Raw genomic sequence first — 23,243 nt, forward strand, 5'->3', positions numbered from 1 at the left:
GCACCTTCTTTAACCTCTTTCTGCTGCCCGGGTAACCCCGGAACAACAACAACAACAACAATAATAATAATAATAATAATAATAATAATAATAATAATAATAATAATAATAATAATAATCTAGTCCCGTGAGGTAAATACAGGGTGGTCGAAAACAACGTGAACCGGATATACGACGTTAGGGTCGTAAAGATAAATAATTTTAAAAAATAAATTCGATATCTCGCGCCCTAGTCATTTTATCAGCTGCTGAAGTTAGCCAATCAGATCGCTTCGCGGGTGACTTAGATGGGGTTTCCGACGTGGTGTTGCTAAATCTGGACGTGGCTTAAGACTAGCTTGAGTGCTATGCCGAGAAATAAGCATCAACACAAACACAGCTTGTTCTCAAACCAGTAGAAATCTAGCAACACCGCCTCGCAATGCCCATTTAAATTCGCCCACGAGGAGATCTGAATGACATCGGCGCGAGATATAGGATTAATTATTTCAAATTATTTATCAGTATAACCAACACTCTAACCCTCATATATCTGTTTTACGTTGCCTTCCTATATAGTATTTCTGCCTCTTACCTAGAGGCCACAGGTTCGATTTCCGCCTCATCGAAATATCTAACACTGTGGGCTATAACAGGTTCAGTTATCCCCTTAAGACCAACCGAGGAATCTATATTCATAAAATAACTTGTCCTGACTGACTGACTGACTGACTGACTGACTGACTGACTGACTGATTCATCATCGCCGAGCCAAAACTACTGGACATAAAGAAATTAAATTTTGGGAATACATTCATATCAACAAGTAGGTGCTCGCTAAGGGAGGATTTTTGGATATTCCGTCACTAAGGGGGTGAAAAGGGGTGAATATTTAAAATGAGGATATCTATATCTCAAAAACTTAAAAGTTTACAAATTTAAAAAATGGTATTTGGAATCTCCTTTAAAAATAAAGAAATACGTAATTTTTGTTTTCAGAAAATCCCATTAAGGGGGTGAAAAATGGGGGAAAGGAGTTGAACACCTTTTATGAGGAGACTTATATCTCAAAAACTGAAGATGGTACAGACATGAAAATTGAAATTTGGAATATCCTTTGAAAATAAAGAAACACATATTTTGTATCTTTGGATAATTCGATGAATAGGGGGTGAACAGGAGTGACAAACGGGGTGAATTTTAGAAAGACTATATCTGCAAATTATGTCAGACACGCAACATATTACAGATTTAAAAACTGGTATTTGGAATTTCCTGCAAAAGTAAAGAAACATAAATATTTTTTTCGGAACATCCACTTAAGGCGAACTGAAAAAGAGGGTGAGTATATCTCAAAAACTTAACATGTTGCAGAGGTGAAAATTTGTATTTCGAATCTCCTTTAAAAATAAGGAAACACGTAAACACGCATTTGCGGTGGGGGTGGGGATCAACTTGGTAGAGGGGGGACGAAAACGGAGATGATTTCCTTTCACGAAGAAACACATATCTCAAAAACTGAAGATGAAGTGATAATTGGTATTTGGAAGCTCTTTTAAAGAAACAAGTACTGTTTGTTTTTGGAAAATTCACTTGAGTGGGGAGTGTGAAAGGAAGTAAAAAAAATCGAATACATTTTCTGGAGAAATTTATATCCCAAAACTGAAGGTTGCAGACGTGGAAATAGGTATTTTGTATATCCTTTAAAAATAAAGAAACACGCATTTTTGGGTGGGGGTAAACCAACTTAATGGGTAGGGGGTGGGGGTGGAGTGATAAAGGAGTGGAATTCTTTTGATGAGGATATTATTATCTCAAAACGTTAAGATGTTACAGACATGAAAATTTGCATATGGAATTTTCTTTCAAGCTAAAGAAACACGTAATATTCTGTCCATGGAAAAATCCACTTAAGGGGGGTGATTTAATTGAAAAATTAGTTGAATAATTTGTATGAGGATATATCTCAAAACCTAAAGATGTTACAGACGTGAAAATCAGTATTTGGAATCTCCTTTAAAAATAAACAAACACTCCTTTCTGAGGAAAGTGACATCAACTTGGGGGCGGGGGCGGTGAAAAAGGACTTTAATTCTTTTTTATGAGGATACATATATCTCAAAACTGAAGATGTTACAGTCGTGATAATTGGCATTTGGAAGCTCCTTTATAAACAAGGAAACTTTTTTTTGTTTTCGGTAAATTCACTAAGGGTAGGGAGGGTGAAAAGAAGTGAAAAAATTAATTATTTTTATGTAGTAACTTATATCTCAAAAACTTAAGGTTGCACACGTGAAAATTTTTACTTGGAATCACATTAAAAAATAAAGTAACGCGCATTTTTGAAATTTGGGGCGGGGGGGAAATCAACTTAACAGGCTGGGGTGAAAAAGGAGTTGAATTCCTTTTATGAGGATAGTTATACCTCAAAACTGAAGATGTTAGAGGCATGAACATTTATATTTGGAATCTTCTTTCAAAGTAAAGATACACGTGTTCTTTTGTCTATGGAAAATCCACTTAAGGGTGTGAATGAATTGAAAAATTAGTTGAATTCTCTGTGTGAGGATACTTTTATCTCAAAAAAATCAGAAATGCTGTCCGGCTCCATGGCTAAATGGTTAGCGTGCTGACCTATGGCTACAGGGGTCCCGGGTTCGATTCCCGACAGGGTCGGTTATTCTAACCATCATTGGTTAATTTCCCTGGCACGGGGGCTGGGTGTATGTGTCGTCATCATTATCTTTTCATCCTCATCACGACGCGCAGGTCGCCTTCGGGAGCCAAATCAAAAGACCTGGATCTGGTGGGCCGAACCCGTCTCTGGGATCTCCCGGGACTTTAAGCCATACACCATTACATTTTACATTACATGTCAAAAACTTAACATTCTACAGACAAGAAACTTGGTACTTGGAAGGTATTTTAAAAATACAGGAACCTGTACCCTTTTGTTTTCGGAGAGGGCACTTAACAGGGGGTGAAAAGTAGTGAAAAATAGTTGAATTATTGTTTATGGGGATTCTCATATCTTAAAAACTGAAAATGTTACAGACGTGAAAATTGATATTTGGAATCTCTTTTAAAAATAAGGAAACATGTATTTTTGTTTTCAAAAAATACACTTAGATCGGGGTAGGGGAACGACTGATCAAGAGGTTGAATTCTTTGTATGGGGATACTTATGAATATCTCAAAAACTGAATATGTTACAGATGTGGGAATAAGTATTTGGAATCTCCTTTAAAAATATAGAAACATTTACGGTATTTATTTTTTGACTTGAGAGAAGACTGTTTCTCGCATGTACAGTTTTATGTCGCATGGTCGTCTTAGCCCCAAAAGGTAATACCACAAACACGGTTTACAAAGAATTCCTGGGGGTAAATGGAACTCAATTTTTGGGTGAGTTCTGATACTTTAGGAATTTTCAGATAGTCTCTTAGTACAATGCCAAGGAACGATTACTCTGATTAAATTACGAAATCCACGCCAGCGAAGCCGCGGGTAATTGCTAGTTGTCTGATACGAGAAAAAAAAACCAAGAAATATATCTGAGGAATTCGTCACGCTGACTGCTTGCAAACCAATAATGGCAGAAGTCATCCTGGTAGGGCAAGGCTTTTACAAGGCTGTCCGCTGGGCTGAATGGGGATATTCCTAGCCTGGTGCAGCCTTTGTAATGCAGACGCTCCGACGGCTGCCGCTTATGAGAAACTGCATGTGGTGGAATGAGCGTCGCGTGAGGAACAGCAATATTGGAGACAACTCTCACACTCATAGAAAAGAAAACACTTGACGCAACAGTTCTGGTGGGCCTTTGCTGCCCAAGCGACCACTGCTCAGCTCAAAGGCCTGCAGATTGTCAGATGAAGCATGGGCAGCGTGACGAATCCTCTCGCCCCTCTCTTGGCTTTCTAGACCGGAGCCGCTATCTCACCATCAGATAGCTCCTCGAATTTAATCACGTACGCTGAGTGAATCTCGAATCAGTCCTCAGATTCGGTAAAATCCCCGAACTGACAAGGAATCGAACCCGAGACTTTCAGGTAAGAAGCAGGTATGATACCGCTACACAATGGAACCGACTACATATTTCTCTTGACCGAGCTCGATAGCTGCAGTCGCTTAAGTGCGGCCAGTGTCCAGTGTTCGGGAGATAGTAGGTTCGAACCCCACTGTCGGCAGCCCTGAAGATAGTTTTCCGTGGTTTCCCATTTTCACACCAGGCAAATGCTGGGGCTGTACCTTACTTAAAGCCACGGCCGCTTCCTTCCCACTTCCAGCCTTTCCCTGTCCCATCGTCGCCATAAGACCTATCTGTGTCGGTGCGACGTAAAGCAACTAGCCTATTTCTCTAGCCATGGGAATTAACTGATTAGAATTAAAATCTCTCAACCTAGTCAGGAATCAAACCCGGAACTCCAAAGACCAAGACGCTGACCACTCGCAGAGTCAGATAATGAATGATGTTGAAAGACAAATAGACTACCATAAAGGAAATAACCGCAAGTTGTGTGTTGCTCTGCTGTCTGCCGTAAGTAGAATCCTCCTATGATAATTCTGTTGCATATGTAGAGCTTTGGCCTTCTAAGGTGACTGCTGACCTTATGACTTCATACGGCTGATATTAGTGTCACGTGGTCAGTGTGATGGTATCCTCAGCATCACTGCTTGATTTTTGACCAGGTTCATTGTCTCTCATATCAGCCAACTCCTGAATTTTGCTCACGAGTGTGAGTGAACCTCGTTCCATCCCTCAGTGAGAACTAACATCCTTGGACGAGCCGGGAATAGAACATGGCAGTCAGGATACCCTAGAGTTCAGGGACTGGCTACTGTCCTCATAAACGACAACGTAGGTACATGTGGATCAAACATTTCAAAACAGAAACTACCTATCACGAATTGATTTCTACATTTTCATAACTTAGATGAAAAGACATTGCCGTACACAAAAGATGTAGAAATTGCTCTCATGCCGGGCATGATAGCAGAGTGACACTGTCTTCTCACCAAGATGGCCGTGGATGCAATTCTTGAAATGAAATAACACGTCCCTGTCGTTTGTATTGCACATAATACTGATTTTACCGAACAAGGGGATGCGTCGTTTGTGTCACGTAGCTATCTGATTGTATTCGGGAGATTATGAATTCGAACGCCACAGTCGGCAGCCCTGAAGATGGTTTTCTGTTGTTTCCCACTTTCACACCAGACAAATGTCCGACTCGTTGGCTGATTGGTCAGCGTACTGGTCTTCGGTTCAGAGGGTTCCGGGTTCGATTCTCGGCGGGGTCGGAGATTTTAACCTTCATTGGTTAATTCCAATGGCCCGGGAGCTGGGTGTTTGTGCTGTCCCCAACATCTCTGCAACTCACACACCACACATAACACTATCCTTCACCACAATAACACGCAGTTACCTACGCATGGCAGATGCCGCCCACCCTCATCGGAGATCTGCCTTACAAGGGCAGCACTCGGCTAGAAATAGCCACACGAAATTATTATTATTATTATTATTATTATTATTATTATTATTATTATTATTATTATACCAGACAAATGGTGGGGCTGTACCTTGATTAAGGCCACGGTTGCTTCTATTCCACTCCTAGCCCTTTTCTGTCCCATCGTCACTATGAGACTTAATCGCTGCGACGTAAAGCAAATTATTAAAGAAAAAAACTACAAGATTCCTTTTGTGTAATTTCCGTCAAGAGAGTTGAGGCTTTTTCCGAACGTTCACCCAATTACTGAATATGTTCATTTCCAATTAAAAATGTTGTATGTTCTATTATATTCCTCTCGAGTGTTCAGCCACGATTGTGGACGTTCGATCGATCGATGTGATGTTCCCTTGATGCTACATACAATCACGTAGGCAAACATCACCTGACGCTTTTCACAAATATAGCAAATTCTCATTTTTATTTACCCAAGTGGCAGATTCCCTTTCAATTGTTAACGTAGCCTATTCTTAAATGTGTGAAATTCTGTGATATCCTTCTTACATATAATCATTATTAGAAATAAATGATAAAATTATGACGAATTTATTTACATATACAGTTCAGCACCTTGGCTGTCTGCCTTTATTTCACAGTGCCTTGATTCTCAGCCAGGTCGGGCCGGCGATTTTAACCACATCTGCTTAATTTCTCAAGGTCGGGGATTGGATGTTCGTGTTCATCGTAATGAAAATGGAAATCCTCAGCATGTTTTAGTCATTCGACCGAGTCAGGAGCGGAATGAGCAAAGCCCCGTCTAGCGGCGAGGGTAGGAATTGTGCCGGCTGCCGAAGCCTGTCGCACTCCTCTGGGGCAATGATTAATAACTGACACATGAAATGAAATGATGTTGGAGTGTGCCGCTTGAATGAAATGACAGGGAAAACCGGAGTACCCGTAGAAAAACCTGTCCCGCCTCCGCTTTGTCCAGCACAAATCTCACATGGAGTGTCCGGGATTCGAACTACGAAACCCAGCGGTGAGAGGCCTCTGCGCTGCTGCCTGAGCCACGGAGGATCTGCTATTCGTCTTAATTAACATAACCTACTACACAGCACCCTGTCTACCACCACAGAAACACTCTGTATTGAACACATCTCTCCACATAGCATCAGCGTCGGGGAAGGTACCGGCCGTTACCCTGAGCTTAATCCCGAGTGTTTGGGAAAGGGTTAAGACAAGAAAAACAGAAGTAGAATTATTTCCACGTAAAACTGAGTTGCAATTTTATAGAAATCAGTATGTTAGAATAATTTGTCTTAAAATGATAAGGACTTTATACAAGTAATAAACGACATATCGTTGGAAATTTTTTGTTTTTGCTATTGGCTTTACGTCGCACCGACATAGGCGACTATGGGACAGGAAAGGGCTAGGACTGGGAAGGAAGCGGCCGTGGCCTTAATTAAAGTACAGCCCCAGCATTTGCCTGGTGTGAAAATGGGAAACCACGGGAAAACCATCTTCAGGGCTGCCGGCAGTGGGGCTCGAACCCACTATCTCCCGAATACTGGATACTGGCCGCACTTAAGCGACTGCAGCTATCGAGATCGGTACATGTCCTTGTTGCGCCTCGGAATACCGTTAAGTGACAATGTTGAGGGGAGAGATCCTGACTCGCAGCACAAGTGTCACTTCGAACAAAAATTCATTGATACAGTTATTACAATACTGAACCCTAGGTGACAGAACTTTCCTAGTCAGAGTTTTAAGCTGAAGTAGCATCACATGACGGTTTTTCTAGGCGCAACGACGATATCTGCACAGGCACAGTCGTATTATCTTAGTTCTTAGCGCAGTGTTTCAAGCTTAAGGGTACCAAATATTCCAGTATTTCAGTCTTACGAAATAAATTTACATTATTTACTGCGTCTTGCTGAGATTGTGCATTTAAATCAATATTAATTTTAATTTCATTCAGTGTGAGAGAAGACTCTATTAAGATCCGCAACAGAACATAAATCAGCAATTACCGGAGGAAAGTTTCTCTATATTACAATTTGGAAGCAAGTTAGATGATATTAATTTTTGAGTTCTTGCGCGCTATAAAATACAGGGCAAGTTTCACGCCATAAATCACGGAGTGAGTGTGTTTGAAGAAAGAGGGATCCTCCAGGAAACTTGCGCGGTACGCTGTGGACTGCGCAGCAAACTTCCCACCCTGTGGCTATAATTACCTGTAGGTCTCCATTTGTGTGTGCATGGCTTCACTTTTACAACTTTTGCAAGATATTCATAAGGAACATGTATCAATGGCTCTGTTCCCTCAGGGACATTTAAGTTGAGCCGATTTTTAAAAGAGTTTTTAAAACTTTGCCTTTGTAAGCTCTTCTTGTATTAGACCAAACCTTCAGCCGAATCTGGGATCTAGGGGTAGCGAGGCTGATTCTTATCTGGAGAATCTGAGTTCAAATACTGGCTAGGTCAGTGATTTTTACCTGCATCTGATGCCTGATTTGAGGTCCACTCAGCCTACGTGATTACATTCGAGGAGCTATCGGACGGTGAAATATGAAGATGATGATGATGATGATGCTTGTTGTTTAAAGGGACATAAAAGCTAGTTCACAGGCCCCCAATAGTACAAAATGAGACGAAATGTAATGACAATTTAAAAGCCCAAAGTCCTCCACTGACCAAAACGTAAGGAAGAAGAATGAATGGATGGATGTGAATTTAAAACAACCAGTGGATCCGACCCGCAATGCCCCCACATTCCCAGAAACTAACGTTAAACAATAGTATTACTGACCAAGCGACTGCTTCCAAAGCGCAATACTGAATCGATGATGCTTGCAGTCTAAAGGGGTCCAAAGTCCATGTCATCGGCCCCTCATAATGGTACCTATCGCTAGGGAAGTAGAACCATGGTATTTGAAATGTTGCGGTACTAATCAAAAGTAGCGTAGACTCGCGGTATTCCATACATTATGGTTCTACTCACAAGTAACGTAATGCGCACATGTAACACAGTCCTATGGTGTTTCTCACATTGCAGCGCCATTTACAGGCAACGAGAAGAAGAAGAAGAATAAATAACATATTTGCAGTATGTTCCGTAGTATTTTGGCTCGGAATTGTACATAGTTTTTCCTTTGCTATGTCCATGGATCATTTTACAGTGATGACACACAGATAACGGAGAGATTTACCGACCACTAGGATAAATTTCAAGTTATTTTGTTTCATAAAACTAAATTACAAGGATCTTTAGGTAATACGCGTTATTTGAGTTGCCTATTTCCGAATAAATAAGAGGCTGGTGAACCACCCGGTATATAGATGAGCAGAACAGAAGGAAGCGTTGAAAAACTGAAGAGGAAGAGGGAAAATAAAGAAGAATAAAGGGCGATCATGTGGAAACCTAACGCTAGGTAGGTACATGGTGATGTATACTAACCAAATAATAAAATAAAATATTTAGTAGTGCACAACCTGGCTTTCCCCCTAAGTACCCAGCGCCCGCCTCTGTGGTGTAGTGGTTAGTGTGATTAGCTGCCACCCCCGGAGGCCCGGGTTCGACTCCCGGCTCTGCCAAGAAATTTGAAAAGTGGTACAACGGCTGGAACGGGGTCCACTCAGCCTCGGGAGGTCAACTGGTGGAGGTGGGTTCGATTCCCACCTCAGCCATCCTGGAAGTGGTTTTCCATGGTTTTCCATTTCTCCTCCAGGCAAATGCCGGGATGGTTCCTAACTTAAGGCCACGGCCGCTTCCTTCCCTCTACCTTGTCTATCCCTTCCAATCTTCCCATCCCCACCAAGGCCCCTGTTCAGCATAGCAGGTGAGGCAGCCTGGGCGAGGTACTGGTCCTCCTCCCAGCTGTATCCCCGATCCAATGCCTCACGCTCCAGGACAATGCCCTTGCGGCGGTAGTGGTGTGACCCCTGACTGAGTCCGATGGAAAACCAAACCTGGAGGGTAAACAGATTAAGAAAGTAACACCCAGCTTTAAGAAGTTCCATGATGCAACAAGTAGACGGAAAGGCAGATGAAAATTGAACTGAACATACTTTGTAAACCTAAACAAAAACCCATGGCGTTACAGCCATGATTGCTCTTGGCTTAAAAAACAACCACTTCTCACCCCAGAGGCCTGCAAATTACCAGGTGGCGCGTGGTCATTGCGTTACGAATCCTTTCAACCTCCCTAGACTGAGGCCGCCGTCTCACCGTCAGATAGATTCTCAATTATTCTCAAGTAGAATGGGAGGCTATCGAATACAGCCTTCAGATGCAGGTAAAAGTTCCCGATCTCTCCGGGAATCGAATCCGGGGCCTCCAATTAAGAGACTATCACCACTCCTAAACTGCAGAGCGGGCTATGTATAACTAACCTGACTATAGGGCCAAACGTTTGAATTATCTTTTTTTATATATCTTCAACCTTTAATTGTTGGTGGGCAGCATCGCTATCCTCACCACCGACGTATTCTCTGTGCGCTGCACATCAAGCCACGCAATAGCTCTCATGGCAAGGGCGCGGTGGGTGATGTGATAGTGGACAGTGCTCGAAGGTTCGAATCCCACGCAAGTTTCTTTTGTCTTTTCACCACCAACTGCTTGGGATGGGGGTAATGTTGCATACTTGATAGCTTATTTGGTCTTATAAAGGGCTGCATGCATTTTTTACTGTTGTGGACGGACATCCATTCTTGATGTCCATCATAAAATCTCATAAAACTGATCAATATTAATGTTACATTGACCATTGTAGTGATGTGATTGATGTGCTTTGGCTGCCACTTATCTCCGATAGATGGAATTGCTACTGCGTCCCGAGTAAAACAAGCATGCCTGAATATTGGCAGAAAGTAACTGGGGAGTTAGATAACTCTGCACGTGCTATATGATTGTTCCGTCAACGACGGGTTCTGCAGCTGGTAAAATATATGACATTTCTTACGTCCAATACATACCGTCCGGGGAGGAGGGGTGCTTAATGCCAACTCGTGTTTGAATGCCTCTGTACCGCATTTAAACGGGAACAATTCGCAAATCAACTACACCATTCGGCGTGATTGTTAATTGCCAATAATAAATACATTTTACATCCTATTATTTCAAATCGTCATTCTTATGGCAAAACCGCGAATGTCACAGTGCTCTTCCTCTCCATTATTTTCTTAAGATTGGTCACGCCTCCCAGCCGCATATTGATATACGGTCCATCAGAACAATTTTCGTTGAGTTCATTTTCCTATGCGCTGTCCGGCTTCACGGCTAAATGGTTAGGGTGCTGGTCCTTGGACATAGGGGTCCCGGGTTCGATTCCCGGCAGGGTCGGGAATTTTAACCATCATTGGTTAATTTCGCTGGCACGGGGACTGGCTGTATGTGCCGTCTTCATCATCATTTCATCCTCATCACGGCGCGCAGGTCGCCTACGGGAGTCACATCAAAAGACCTGCACCTGGCGAGCCGAACATGTCCTCGGACACTCCCGACACTAAAAGCCACACGCCATTTAATTCTTTTTTCCTATGCGCGTGAGTAAAGGAAAATGAACCTTACTGTACAGTACTGCAGGAATGTATGTTTGCATTACATATTTACCCACTCCTAGGGTATGATGTGTTTGAGGTTTATTTTTCCTTTACAACGAACTCAACCAAAATTGTTCTGATGGACTGCATATCAATATGTGGCTGGGAGGCTTGACCAGTCTTAAGAGTAATAATGGAATGGAAGAACATTGTCACATTCGTGGTTTTGGCATAGGGACGACGTTTTAAAGGAGAGGACGGAATAGCAGGTGGTGGGTACAAAGTCGTTCCCCCGATACCCAGTAGCGGCGGTTGGGTGTTAGAAGTGGGGCCACAAAAATTTATATGCAGCAAAATGTACCCGGTTTTAAGGGCTAGAGCAGAGAAGGGGAATTGGCTGTATGGCATAAAAAAAATTGAAAACACATAACTTTTTAATGCTCTTTTGGCGAATTTCTATAGAGACTTAAAGGTTGAGGCCTTTGCTTGCAAGATGTAGTGTTTACAGTGCACTACGTCTTCTGGTATGGGCTAGAATAAAACTGTTACTTGCATAGACGTGTCTCAGTCTTATACTTGGCTTTGACAATATGAAAGTGAGTGATGCTAGTAATGCCATTCCTTATGCAGCCAGTCCCTGCTATGAATGGTGTGAGAATGTCACTCATAGGGTCCGTTGGTGTATGCATTTCAGTGGGCTTGGCAGACTGATGTGCAATAGCAACTTCTGGCTCAGTGAGGAAAGCAGCGGGAAACTACCTCACTCCTCATTTCCCTAGTATGCCTCATCAGTGACACCTAGGCCATCTATGACAGCTAATGGTGAACCTGTTGAGGATCCAACCAGTCTTCGGGCTGAATACCCAACATAATAATAGTACTACACAATAAAATCAAAGGAACAATAATTGCAGATATATTACAATTAAATAGAAGTTCGGCGTGATTATACTATTAAAATATAATTTAGTATTTGACAACACACTAACAAAGTTACAGACACTTTTACTGAGCGAAACTGCCAGAATGACGAATGCTCACGGCAAGAGGGTAAATCATACCTGTGTCCATGATCTTGGCAAAGATATACCCCTGCTACCTTCTTCACAGCACGTTATACACACTGCTGCGCTGTATGAATTGGTTAGCCGCAAGGAACAACATTTTGTGAGCATTTCCGCTAAGTATTTGTCTTAATAATTAAAGACATTAAAGGAAGGAATTAGCGGAAACAACAACAGGGATTATACAAATTGCTTGTTTTATAATTTTTAGTTTCAGGTGATCTTTTAAATAACTCAGTCTTCAGTCTGTCGAAACTTAAAAAAATAAGTGGCTAAAATGGAATTTAAAACAAAATTTTCCCCCGCCTAATCACCGCTATTGCCCACACCCCTCTAATATTCCTAGGGACATACATAACATTATAATTTTATTTCTGCATTTCAGAGAGTCACACTGAAAATCAAGGTCTATGAGATTACTTACCGGTGAGGTGTGATGATAAGCGGGGATCGAACTCAGTGACACGTGAGGAGCAGTACTATCCCCGTGACTACCAACCGAGGCGCCGACCATCTTACAACTATCGTGCAACCTGCAGAGGAATAAAAAAAGACGTAGTTACATCACATGTTTCTCATGAAAGAAAAGAAAGAAATAAAAACAGACAAACAGGGAACTGACCATCTCACGTCTGTCGTAAAACGTGCGGTAACAAGGAGACAAGATTATACATTTAAAACACAGACTAGCATAACGCTTCTTTTGTATACCCTTTATGAATGTAAAATTTAATACACTCGGCAGGAGTGACGAGTGTTGCATACATTATACACATTTTTCTCACAATATACACATCAGACATTTGCAACGCCGTGGACAATTAAATATTCACATCCACCCCATTGTGATGTATATTTGTTGAAGTCAGTGCGCTGTACACCCCATGTTCTACTTTCATTTATTAAAATACCTTTCCATTTTCCATTGTAGCAAACGCCTAATTACGTCGAGGAAGGTGCATTTTTAAAACAAGCTTGCCAAAAATATCTCCAAGAGAAATGTTCATAAGACTAAATGGAACTCTTCTGCACTCTCGCTAACGCAGCACGATATTATCTCAAGATACTTGACTCGAATCTTGGAGTCGATAACGATTATGCTGAATGGTGGTTCCTTCTCTGTTTTAATAGATATTTATGCCGCTCGTGCGTAAAGTGCACCTTAGTTATTTTTGCGTGAGTGGAAATATTTAAGCATGAGGAGTTAAAAAAAATGCTAATTATTCGGGGCGTCGACCTAAGAAGATCTTTTGCCCCTACTTTATACCATATGTTGTGAACCTGCGTGTATTTGGAGAATGGTGGAAGTGTAAAGTGTTGGATGTGAGGAAAGGAACATTAAGGACGGCACAAACACCCAGTCCCCAGGCCAGCGATATTAATCATTTATAATTAAATACCCATGACTCGGCCGGGAATCGAACCCGGTGCCACCGGGTGACAGGGGGACGCGTTGCCACCAACACAGCATGGGGAGTTAATCCAGCGCTTAAATTGCAGCAGTAGACTAGACTAGAATAGAATAGACTAGACTAGATTAGAATACTTCCATCTCTAAGTACCGTATCGCCTTAAACGAGGGAGAAAGCACTCTTTCTTTGCAATTCATTAAGTTCGATACATGTATTCCATTTTCCTATTATAATTATTTGACTGCACTAAACATCATTTATTTTGTACTAGACGTTTACAAGGCTATATAGTCTACGTGAAATACAGACAATAAACAGCAACATGGTTTCAAGTCTGTCCTTGAGCTTTGTTGATCGTCATAATGAATGCAAAGCGAAGAGGAAGCTGGCGTCTTTTAAAATAAATTGGAAGAGTAGTGTCGGATGGTGTAAAATCAATTCCAGGAATCAAAACTCTCTGTCCAGCACTTAACCCCGCAATACTTTCAATTTTCAAACAATTGCCATGTATATTTCATTATTAATATTGTTCCATTTAGAAGCCCCTGTGTAGAATTTAAGTTTCTTAATAACATTATTATTTTACTTTTTCCAATTTGCTTTACGTCACACCGACACAGATAGGTCTTATGGCGACGATTAGATGGGAAAGGCCTAGGAATGGAAAGGAAGCGGCTGTGGCCTTAATTAAGGTACAGCCCCAGCATTTGCCTGGTGTGAAAGTGGGAAACCACGGAAAACCACCTTCAGGGCTGCCGACAGTGGGATTAGAACCTACTATCTTCCGGATGCAAGCTCACAGCTGCGCGCTCCTAACCGCACGGCCAACTCGTCCGGTATTAATAACATTACAGTTACTCCAGGTTTTAATTTAAGGACATGAGGAGGCAATCCATAAGCTGTTCAGAAACCATTTGGTAAATTGGAGAGTTTAATTTTAATCTTCAGCAATTAAGTTATTTACACTGATGTACGTTCTGGCCGTACCGGGTAGAAGACCTATAACTATAGAATTGGTATGATCACAGTGTACGTTTTTAGGGGCAAGAATGACAATTTTGGACAAACTTATAGCATCGTCTGGTGAATCAAATTTATTTCCATAAATTTCGGAGATGATGTCTTGCTTCGCGATGACAGAGGGTGGTAAATAAATAACGGATTGCTCTGGCGATTCATGATTCACTGAAGAATAATCTCCATTTCCAATTTCTAGAAAAAAAAAGCAAAGTCTAATTCTTCTGGTCTTGATTGCATACTTTTAAACAAATATATTTTAAATTCTGACCAAAGAGGAGAAAATTTAATACAGTTATAAATACAGTGACAGCTTGTTTGGAAGCATGGCGAACAATAGATAAAACCTGATTTCAGGCCCTAATGGATTGCAAGTAAACGTTACGAAAATATCAGGCTTTCCAAATATTCTTACCATTGCCATTGCATCTTGGTAATTTTGCATCATATTTCGAGGGCTTCCGTAAAAGAAGAAGTTAATATCACCACACGCCCAATCCGTGAATTCTCATTTACAGCTCTTATATGTAGTGCGTCCACTAAACCTGCGTATGTGGCGACTTGCAGTCGTGTCTGTTGATTACGGACAAATTTCAGCCTGTCATCTTCCATGCGAAATTATAATCAACAATCATTTGTTGAATTAATTTCCCCAGCATTGATAAGAGGATTAAAGTCGCCTCTTGGTGAATAACCCCGAACTTGAAGTCTGTATGAAATATGTTCTCTCGTAGTGATATTCTGGCGGATTTTGGTTTTCCGTTCTCCTCCAGCTGGCACTGAAATATGTCATCCTGTCTCTCCAATCGTCAAATAAGTACGTTGGGCATATGAACCAACGCATACTGTCAAAATCTATATTTGTAAGTCCATTCTGTTTAGTATGAACGGCAATGTGTCTGTGAGAGGGTGGAGCACCATCGGATGACGCCAAAAGTGCTGCTACCTTAGAAAACCTAGGATAGTTATATCTCCGGGGATCTGACTGATGTTCATGATGGAAGCGCATCACTAAATGTTATTGTTCACCACGCATCTTTTAATGCATAGCTTTGTAAGACCGAGTGTAAGGGTTACAGTGACTTAAGATCTGGTGTATTATTTCAAGAATATCTTCTCTTAAAGAGCTACTTGGTGCATTTCCAAGTCGAAATTGGTTAGCTTCAGAAAATTATAAAACATGTAAATGCCCATAGCAAGGGTTTCTTGCATTGTGAGGGTATAAATATGAAATATAATGATGTACAGTGTGTTGAATTTTAAAGTAATACGGTCCGCGACCCGAAATTAATTTTATATTTGTTCCATATGAGACAAAGGGCAGTGCGTTGTTATACTGACGAATGTTATCCCTGATAATGTTGGACTGTTCATTACTCCCTACGTATAAACCTTTAAGTCTTCAGGTATACGACCCTCAGGTAATTTCAATTTTTTATTTGAACAGCATAGACTAAAATAGCCAGGCGAAGGTTTTCAGCTGAGAAGTACAACGAGGAGCAGTAACTTCATTTATTACTACTTAAATGCCCCAAATTGAAGAATTTATATCAGGTATTGTATTTGATCAAGCACATTTATATTGAATTAGAAAAGGCTGTCGACTTTGGTGATTTATAAGCCTAACTTTCCTCTTCTTCAGGACGGTCAAGGACTATTTTCCCCTTTTTTTTTACTTTTTCATAATCACGACGAACACGAGAACGAATAAAACACGATATCTACCTTGCTATCACCATACAGCAATGTATTATGAAGAAATAATCATAACGAAGGGGAGTGAACATTAATAGTGACGATGTACTAATGCTTTGAACAGCATTAGACCTATACATACTTTTGGATATGGCACGTAAAAGGGGAGAATTGTGTCGCCGTTTGAGTGCTACAAGTTTTGCTGCACTTCCCCTACAGCAAGTCAGTCTCTTTCTCCTCGTATTTTTCTGAACAGTGTCATTTACTGTTATTGGTGGTGAACGTTGTAAAACATTAGAATGGAACTCCAAAACACTGTAACGACCAGCATCAACACTACCAGTAAAATGTAGGTTGCAAATTTAGTCAAAACTTATGTTCATCTCTGTGAACCCTGAATAAATAATCAGGGAATAATTGACCAGTACAATGTAATACAAAATGACCAGCATATTCACCGTCGAGAGATAGCAAATTTTCGTAGTTAGTTGAATAAATGACGGCCAGTCTATAGGACGGGTCACCTACAACAAAACCTTTATAATATTCCCATGCAGTTTTCATGGCCAGAACAACATGTAAACGTTTCTGAGTACTATACGAACAGTGTGAACACACACAAATAGTTTCCATTAGCGACTGTTGCTATAATTCGGCATTCTACGGTTACAACATCGTAATGAACACGACGACGGAGAACTGAAAATAAAACACGGTATCTACCTTTCTATCACCATACAGAGCAATGTGACATGGAGAAATAATCACAACAAAGGGGAGTTAACAATAATAGTGACGATGTACTAATGCTTTGCTAGCACTCGTTACAGAGAGTAAGCTACATACGAGACGGCGGTACACTGCAAACTAGAGATGGGCGGTATTTAACATAACAGTTATTTAATTTTTTTTTTGCTAGGGGCTTTACGTCGCACCGACACAGATAGGTCTTATGGCGACGATGGGATAGGAAAGGCCTAGGAGTTGGAAGGAAGCGGCCGTGGCCTTAATTAAGGTACAGCCCCAGCATTTGCCTGGTGTGAAAATGGGAAACCACGGAAAACCATCTTCAGGGCTGCCGATAGTGGGATTCGAACCTACTTTCTCCCGGATGCAAGCTCACAGCCGCGCGCCAACATAACAGTTAAAGCGACAATCCGAATATAAAAAATATATTTTTACCTAATGCATGGATTTTCAAGAAACTTTCTGAGAATGTCCCCTACATAAAAGTACAGATATCACGAAAATTTCTTTCATATACAATTAATAGTTTTCCAAATTTTTTTAATTTTTTGAAATTTTAAATTTTAAATTCTATTCTTTTCATGACATGTAATTAATATGTTAATGTATATTTGTAATTAGGTAGACAATACTTCTTTTAAAAGCACTATGTACCGATTTTTCTGCTAAAATGGATTCTGATGTGAGTCTCCTGTACACAGGCACAATTTTCAATAACACATCCATATTCAGTGGAGTGTGAATTGCTGACTTGTGCAAAACAAAGCATTATTACAGTGATAAATTGTTTGAATTCAGCGGAATAACTTCGTGACAAGAAAAGGAGATATATCATATTAAAGTTTGCGTAATTTTTACGTTTTTAAATATTGGACTTAAAAATCCCTACTAGTTGAAAAAATTCTGCAATCAAAAATTCCATACGCAAGTTTCTTAATATAGCTGTGATACATATACCATATCAACATTGTTATATTTTGCAGAATATAATGGAAGAAAATGGGATTTAAATGTAAATTATAATTGGCAGGAAAATTAAAGCAAAGTTCTAGTGATATCTTTTTCCTGATCCATTACCTGTAAGTCACCAGAACTGTATATTTTTCCTTCCTTTTCTTTCTTGGCAGCTTCTGCACGCATTTTAGCAAATCTGGAAGCTTGTCTCTTCTTCTTTTCCTTCTCCAAAAAACGGCGGACTATTTATTTCACTCTACGACGATCCCTCTGTTTACTCAGGAGTCCCTTCACTTCATCGGGCTCCTGTCTGGAGTTTTGGCAACTTCAGTACTATATTGTCCTTGGTTGACCAATGAAATTGTTTCTGACACAGACATTACAATATTTTCCCTAGAAAAAAGATTTATTTTGGGTAATTTGACCAGATAACACTGTGGAGATTTTAATTAGCATATTTGTGTCTTCGCAGCACTGCGCCTTGCTAAATGGATTCTGATGTGAGTTTTCTGTACACAGGCACAATTTTCAATAACACATCTATATTCAGTGGAGTGTGAATTGCTGGCTTGTGAAAAACAAAGCATTATTACAGTGATAAATTGCTTGAATTCAGAAGAATAACTTCGTGACAAGAAAAAAAAAAAGAAACTCAATCCTTTCAATTTCAGTAATAAACATTCACCAAAATGACCAAAATATCGATTTTTATCTCCGGAGTGTCGATAACAGTTTTTCAGCCTGGTAACATGTTGTCACAATAACATGTTATTCAACTAAACCTGTTATATTTGTAACACGTATCAGTTCTTCCTCAATCCTTTATTACTTAATTAGCCACTTCGTCATCCTACATTATCTGATAATTACTAAAGCTATTTTAGTTCATTACGACTTAGCATCGGTCTTGATTGAAACAATTTTTATCCATGTTGTAGTATAGTTACAGTGGAGAAAGCAAGGGACTTCCCATAGACCATATCACCAGTTGCATGATTCATTCTCCTTCCTCTTAGTCGATCAACCTATGTGTTATTCATAACATTCGGTATTTAGAGCTATGCCTGTTTGCCGTGACCTTGAAACACTGTTCCATCACAACGAGTACTCTGCTGAGGTAACAACAGAAGCGCGCTTCCTAATAAGTTTCGTTGTGTTATTCTGTGGAACACTGTTCCATCGCAACGAGTATTCTGTCGATGTAACAGCCTCAGCTCTGAGGAACACTGGTCCATCGCAACGAGTATTCTGTCGATGTAACAGCCTCAGCTCTGAGGAACACTGTTCCATCGCAACGAGTGTTATGTCGAGGTAACAGCCTCAGCTCTGGAACACTGTTCCATCGCAACGAGTGTTATGCCGAGGTAACAGCCTCAGCTCTGGAACACTGGTCCATCGCAACGAGTGTTATGTCGAGGTAACAGCCTCAGCTCTGGAACACTGGTCCATCGCAACGAGTGTTATGCCGAGGTAACAGCCTCAGCTCTGGAACACTGGTCCATCGCAACGAGTGTTATGTCGAGGTAACAGCCTCAGCTCTGGAACACTGGTCCATCGCAACGAGTGTTATGTCGAGGTAACAGCCTCAGCTCTGGAACACTGGTCCATCGCAACGAGTGTTATGTCGAGGTAACAGCCTCAGCTCTGGAACACTGTTCCATCACAACGAATGTTATGTCGAGGTAACAGCCTCAGCTCTGGAACACTGGTCCATCGCAACGAGTGTTATGTCGAGGTAACAGCCTCAGCTCTGGAACACTGGTCCATCGCAACGAGTGTTATGTCGAGGTAACAGCCTCAGCTCTGGAACACTGGTCCATCGCAACGAGTGTTATGTCGAGGTAACAGCCCCAGCTCTGAAGAACACTGTTCTATGGCATCGAGTGTTATTTCGAGGTAACAGCCCCAGCTCTCTGAAACACTGTTTTATCGCAACGAGTGTTATGTCGGGGTAACAGCCTCGGCTCTGGAACACTGGTCCATCGCAACGAGTGTTATGTCGAGGTAACAGCCTCAGCTCTGGAACACTGGTCCATCGCAACGAGTGTTATGTCGAGGTAACAGCCTCAGCTCTGGAACACTGTTCCATCACAACGAATGTTATGTCGAGGTAACAGCCTCAGCTCTGGAACACTGTTCCATTGCAACGAGTGTTATGCCGAGGTAACAGCCTCAGCTCTGTGGAACACTGTTCTATTGCAACGAGTGTTATCTCGAGGTAACTGCCCCAGCTCTGTGGGACACTGTTCCATCGCAACGGGTGATATGTCGAGGTAACAGCCCCAGCTCTGTGGAACACTGCTCCGTCGCAACGAGTGTTATGTCGACGTAACAGCCTCGGTTCTGTGGAACACTGTTCCATTGCAACGAGTGTTATGTCGAGGTAACAGCATCAGCTCTGTGGAACACTGCTCCGTCGCAACGAGTGTTATGTCGACGTAACAGCCTCGGTTCTGTGGAACACTGTTCCATTGCAACGAGTGTTATGTCGAGGTAACAGCATCAGCTCTGTGGAACACTGTTCTATCGCAACGAGTGTTATGTCGAGGTAACAGCCACAGCTCTGAAGAACACTGTTCTATGGCATCGAGTGTTATTTCGAGGTAACAGCCCCAGCTCTCTGAAACACTGTTTTATCGCAACGAGTGTTATGTCGGGGTAACAGCCTCGGCCCTGTGGAACACTGTTCCATCGCAAGTCCAGTAACACCTACAGCATTGTAATTCCTGAAGCGTATCGTTATTCTGTAAAGTCGTAATGTTTCGAAAGATCTCCGCTTAGATTTAAAATGAATAAAAGCTCGAACTCAATATAGTCTATATAACATATTTCTTCGTGAATGACACTGAAAATAAATTCAGTTCGTATGGTATTTGTGATCAAAGGCTATTTATGTCTACAGTCACCAATTTCAAAAATCCCAACCTGAATCTGGGAGCCCGTTCAAACACAGCCTCTTCAATTTCTACCGGTACTCACAATATAACGAAGACGACTCTGCATCAGATAGGGCCTACTATGGCGTCAATTTTAAATAAAAATGTCGGAGCAGACAATGGCATTACACCCAAAGCATATGTAAGTTATATTGAAAAGGGCATCCGGGAGATAGTAGGTTCGAATCCCACTATCGGCAGCTCTGAAGATGGTTTTCCGTGGTTTTCCATTTTCACACCAGGCAAATGCTGGGGCTGTACCTTAATTAAGGCCACGGCCGCTTCCTTCCAACTCCTAGGCCTTTCCTATCCCTTCGTCGCCATAAGACCTATCTGTGTCGGTGCGACGTAAAGCCCCTAGCAAAAAAAAAAAAAAATATTGAAAAGGGCGAGCCCCATATAGTCTACAGATAGAATGCTTCCTAGATTCAGTTTTGTCGTCTGTATAATATACTTTTATCGGCAGTAATTAATCGAAACGGTCACGTTGCGGCTATCAGTGGTGGCATTTCCTATCATTTCCATACCCAATTTATACAGCTGTCGGAGTAGTATACTATGCTACACGTAGCTGTGTGGTCAGAGGCACATGGCGATAGACTACACATGAATGATTCTCAAGAAATCCCGCCCCCCTTCGACAGTTTGCGCAGTTTGATTCACTCGCTAAGATATCTGGCGCCTTCTAGCAACAACTTCGCTGAGAAACTTTATGCCTTGGTTACTGGAACTTGTTATATCAGTGGAACTGGGCCGTTGGAACATGTTATTAAAAATGACAGTTTAGCCAACCTCTACTGCAAACTCGAGGTTAAGGAAAGTCAGAGAGCAGCAGTGGAAAAATCTTTCTAAACCGCAACACTGGAACAGACCGTGGGCAACACGCATTGTTTATTAAAGCCTCGAAAAATGAAATGGCGTAAGGCTTTTAGTGCCGGGAGTGTCCGAGGATATGTTTGACTCGCCAGGTGCAGATCTTTTGATTTGACTCCCGTAGGTGACCTGCGCGTCGCGATGAGGATGAAATGATGATGAAGGTGACACACACACCCAGACCCCGTACAAGCGAAATTAACCAGCGATGGTTAAAATTCCCGACTCTGCCAGGAATGGAACCCAGGGTCCCAGTGACCAAAGGCCAACACGCTAACCATTTAGCCATGGAGTGGATTCTAAATCCTGGAGAAAGGAAGTAAATTGTAATCTGCTAGTGACTAAGGTTTCATATCTTCACCAATATCTTTGAACACATGCTAGAATGCAATGCAATGTGTAATACAGGTCGACACGAATGCTACTTATGGAGACGCCATCTTGAGACTCGTGGGCGCTAACATTTTTCGTCATTTCAAGGGCATGACCCCTTGCTTACGTGACCAATGAAAACATGGCAGACGTTCGTTTAATTAGCTTCAGCCAGGCAGCGCTCCCGCCTCTCTGTATTCTTGCTCGTTGCCAGAATCAAGGTCAATGTAAGTGTGGTGGTGCCATCTGTTGACAGTCATAGAATGAAGTACGGTATTGCAATCTCTTGTCAGTTATTGGAACTGACTGTAACGGTTCACGGCCCACTTGATGCGTCGCTCCAGCTAGCTCCAAGGAGCACAGCGAGGGGTCCAGTCGGCCGTGAACGGTTTTGTGAAGCCGAGAGCAAGCTTCGTTCAAATAATGAAAATTGCATATTAAAGTGATAGCTATCAACAAAAATATACAGCACATAACTTGAAAATCGGCCAAGCTTTTAAAAGCTTCTATTCTCTTTCTTTCTAAGCTAGTTATCGTCCATCTTTCACTTCCATACAATGCCACGCTCTGGACGACAGTCTTTAAAAGTGTCTTTCTAATTCCCATATCAATGCTCGAAGTGAGCAAATTGCTTTTCCTAAGAAAGGCCTTCCTTGCTTTCGCTAGCCCGGATTTTATGTCCGCCTGTCATCCGGTGGCCCCGGGTTCGATTATCGTCCGGGTCAGGCGTTTTGAATTGTAAATGATTAATATCTCTGGCCTGGGGACTAGGTGTTTGTGTCATCCTTAACGTTCCTTTCCTCGCATTCAACACTTTACACTTCCACAATATCCAAATACACGCAGGTTCATAACATATGGTACACGTAGGGGCAAAAGATCTTTGTAGGTCGACGCCCCGAACAAATAGCATTTTATAAAAAATGTCCTCCTTATTTCTGCCATCATTAGTTTTATCTCTTATCATGAAAAATACAAATTCTATGGAAAGAAACATATTACAAAGAAGTAAGTTTATGTATAACGTATTAGAATTGTTGTCTTTTCCTTTACGTTGTTTACTATTACAACATTATTATTATTATTATTATTATTATTATTATTATTATTATTATTATTATTATTATTATTATTATTATTATATTATTATTATTATTATTATTATTATTATTATTATTATTATTATTATTATTATTA

At 41.3% G+C, this 23,243-nt stretch overlaps 1 protein-coding gene across 1 annotated transcript in view; it reads right to left on the reverse strand.

Moving 5' to 3' along the window:
- The window catches only part of DIP-delta (Dpr-interacting protein delta), a 941,119-nt gene that overhangs the window by 34,700 nt on the left and 883,176 nt on the right, over positions 1 to 23,243 (reverse strand). The window contains exon 8 of the mRNA XM_068229868.1: positions 12,465 to 12,573. Coding sequence (XP_068085969.1) covers positions 12,497 to 12,573 — 77 coding nt within the window. The 3' untranslated portion in view covers positions 12,465 to 12,496. The remainder of the gene's footprint in view (positions 1 to 12,464; positions 12,574 to 23,243) is intronic.

Source organism: Anabrus simplex, chromosome 1 (assembly GCF_040414725.1).
Source record: "Anabrus simplex isolate iqAnaSimp1 chromosome 1, ASM4041472v1, whole genome shotgun sequence".
In the NCBI taxonomy this organism is placed as follows: domain Eukaryota; kingdom Metazoa; phylum Arthropoda; class Insecta; order Orthoptera; family Tettigoniidae; genus Anabrus; species Anabrus simplex.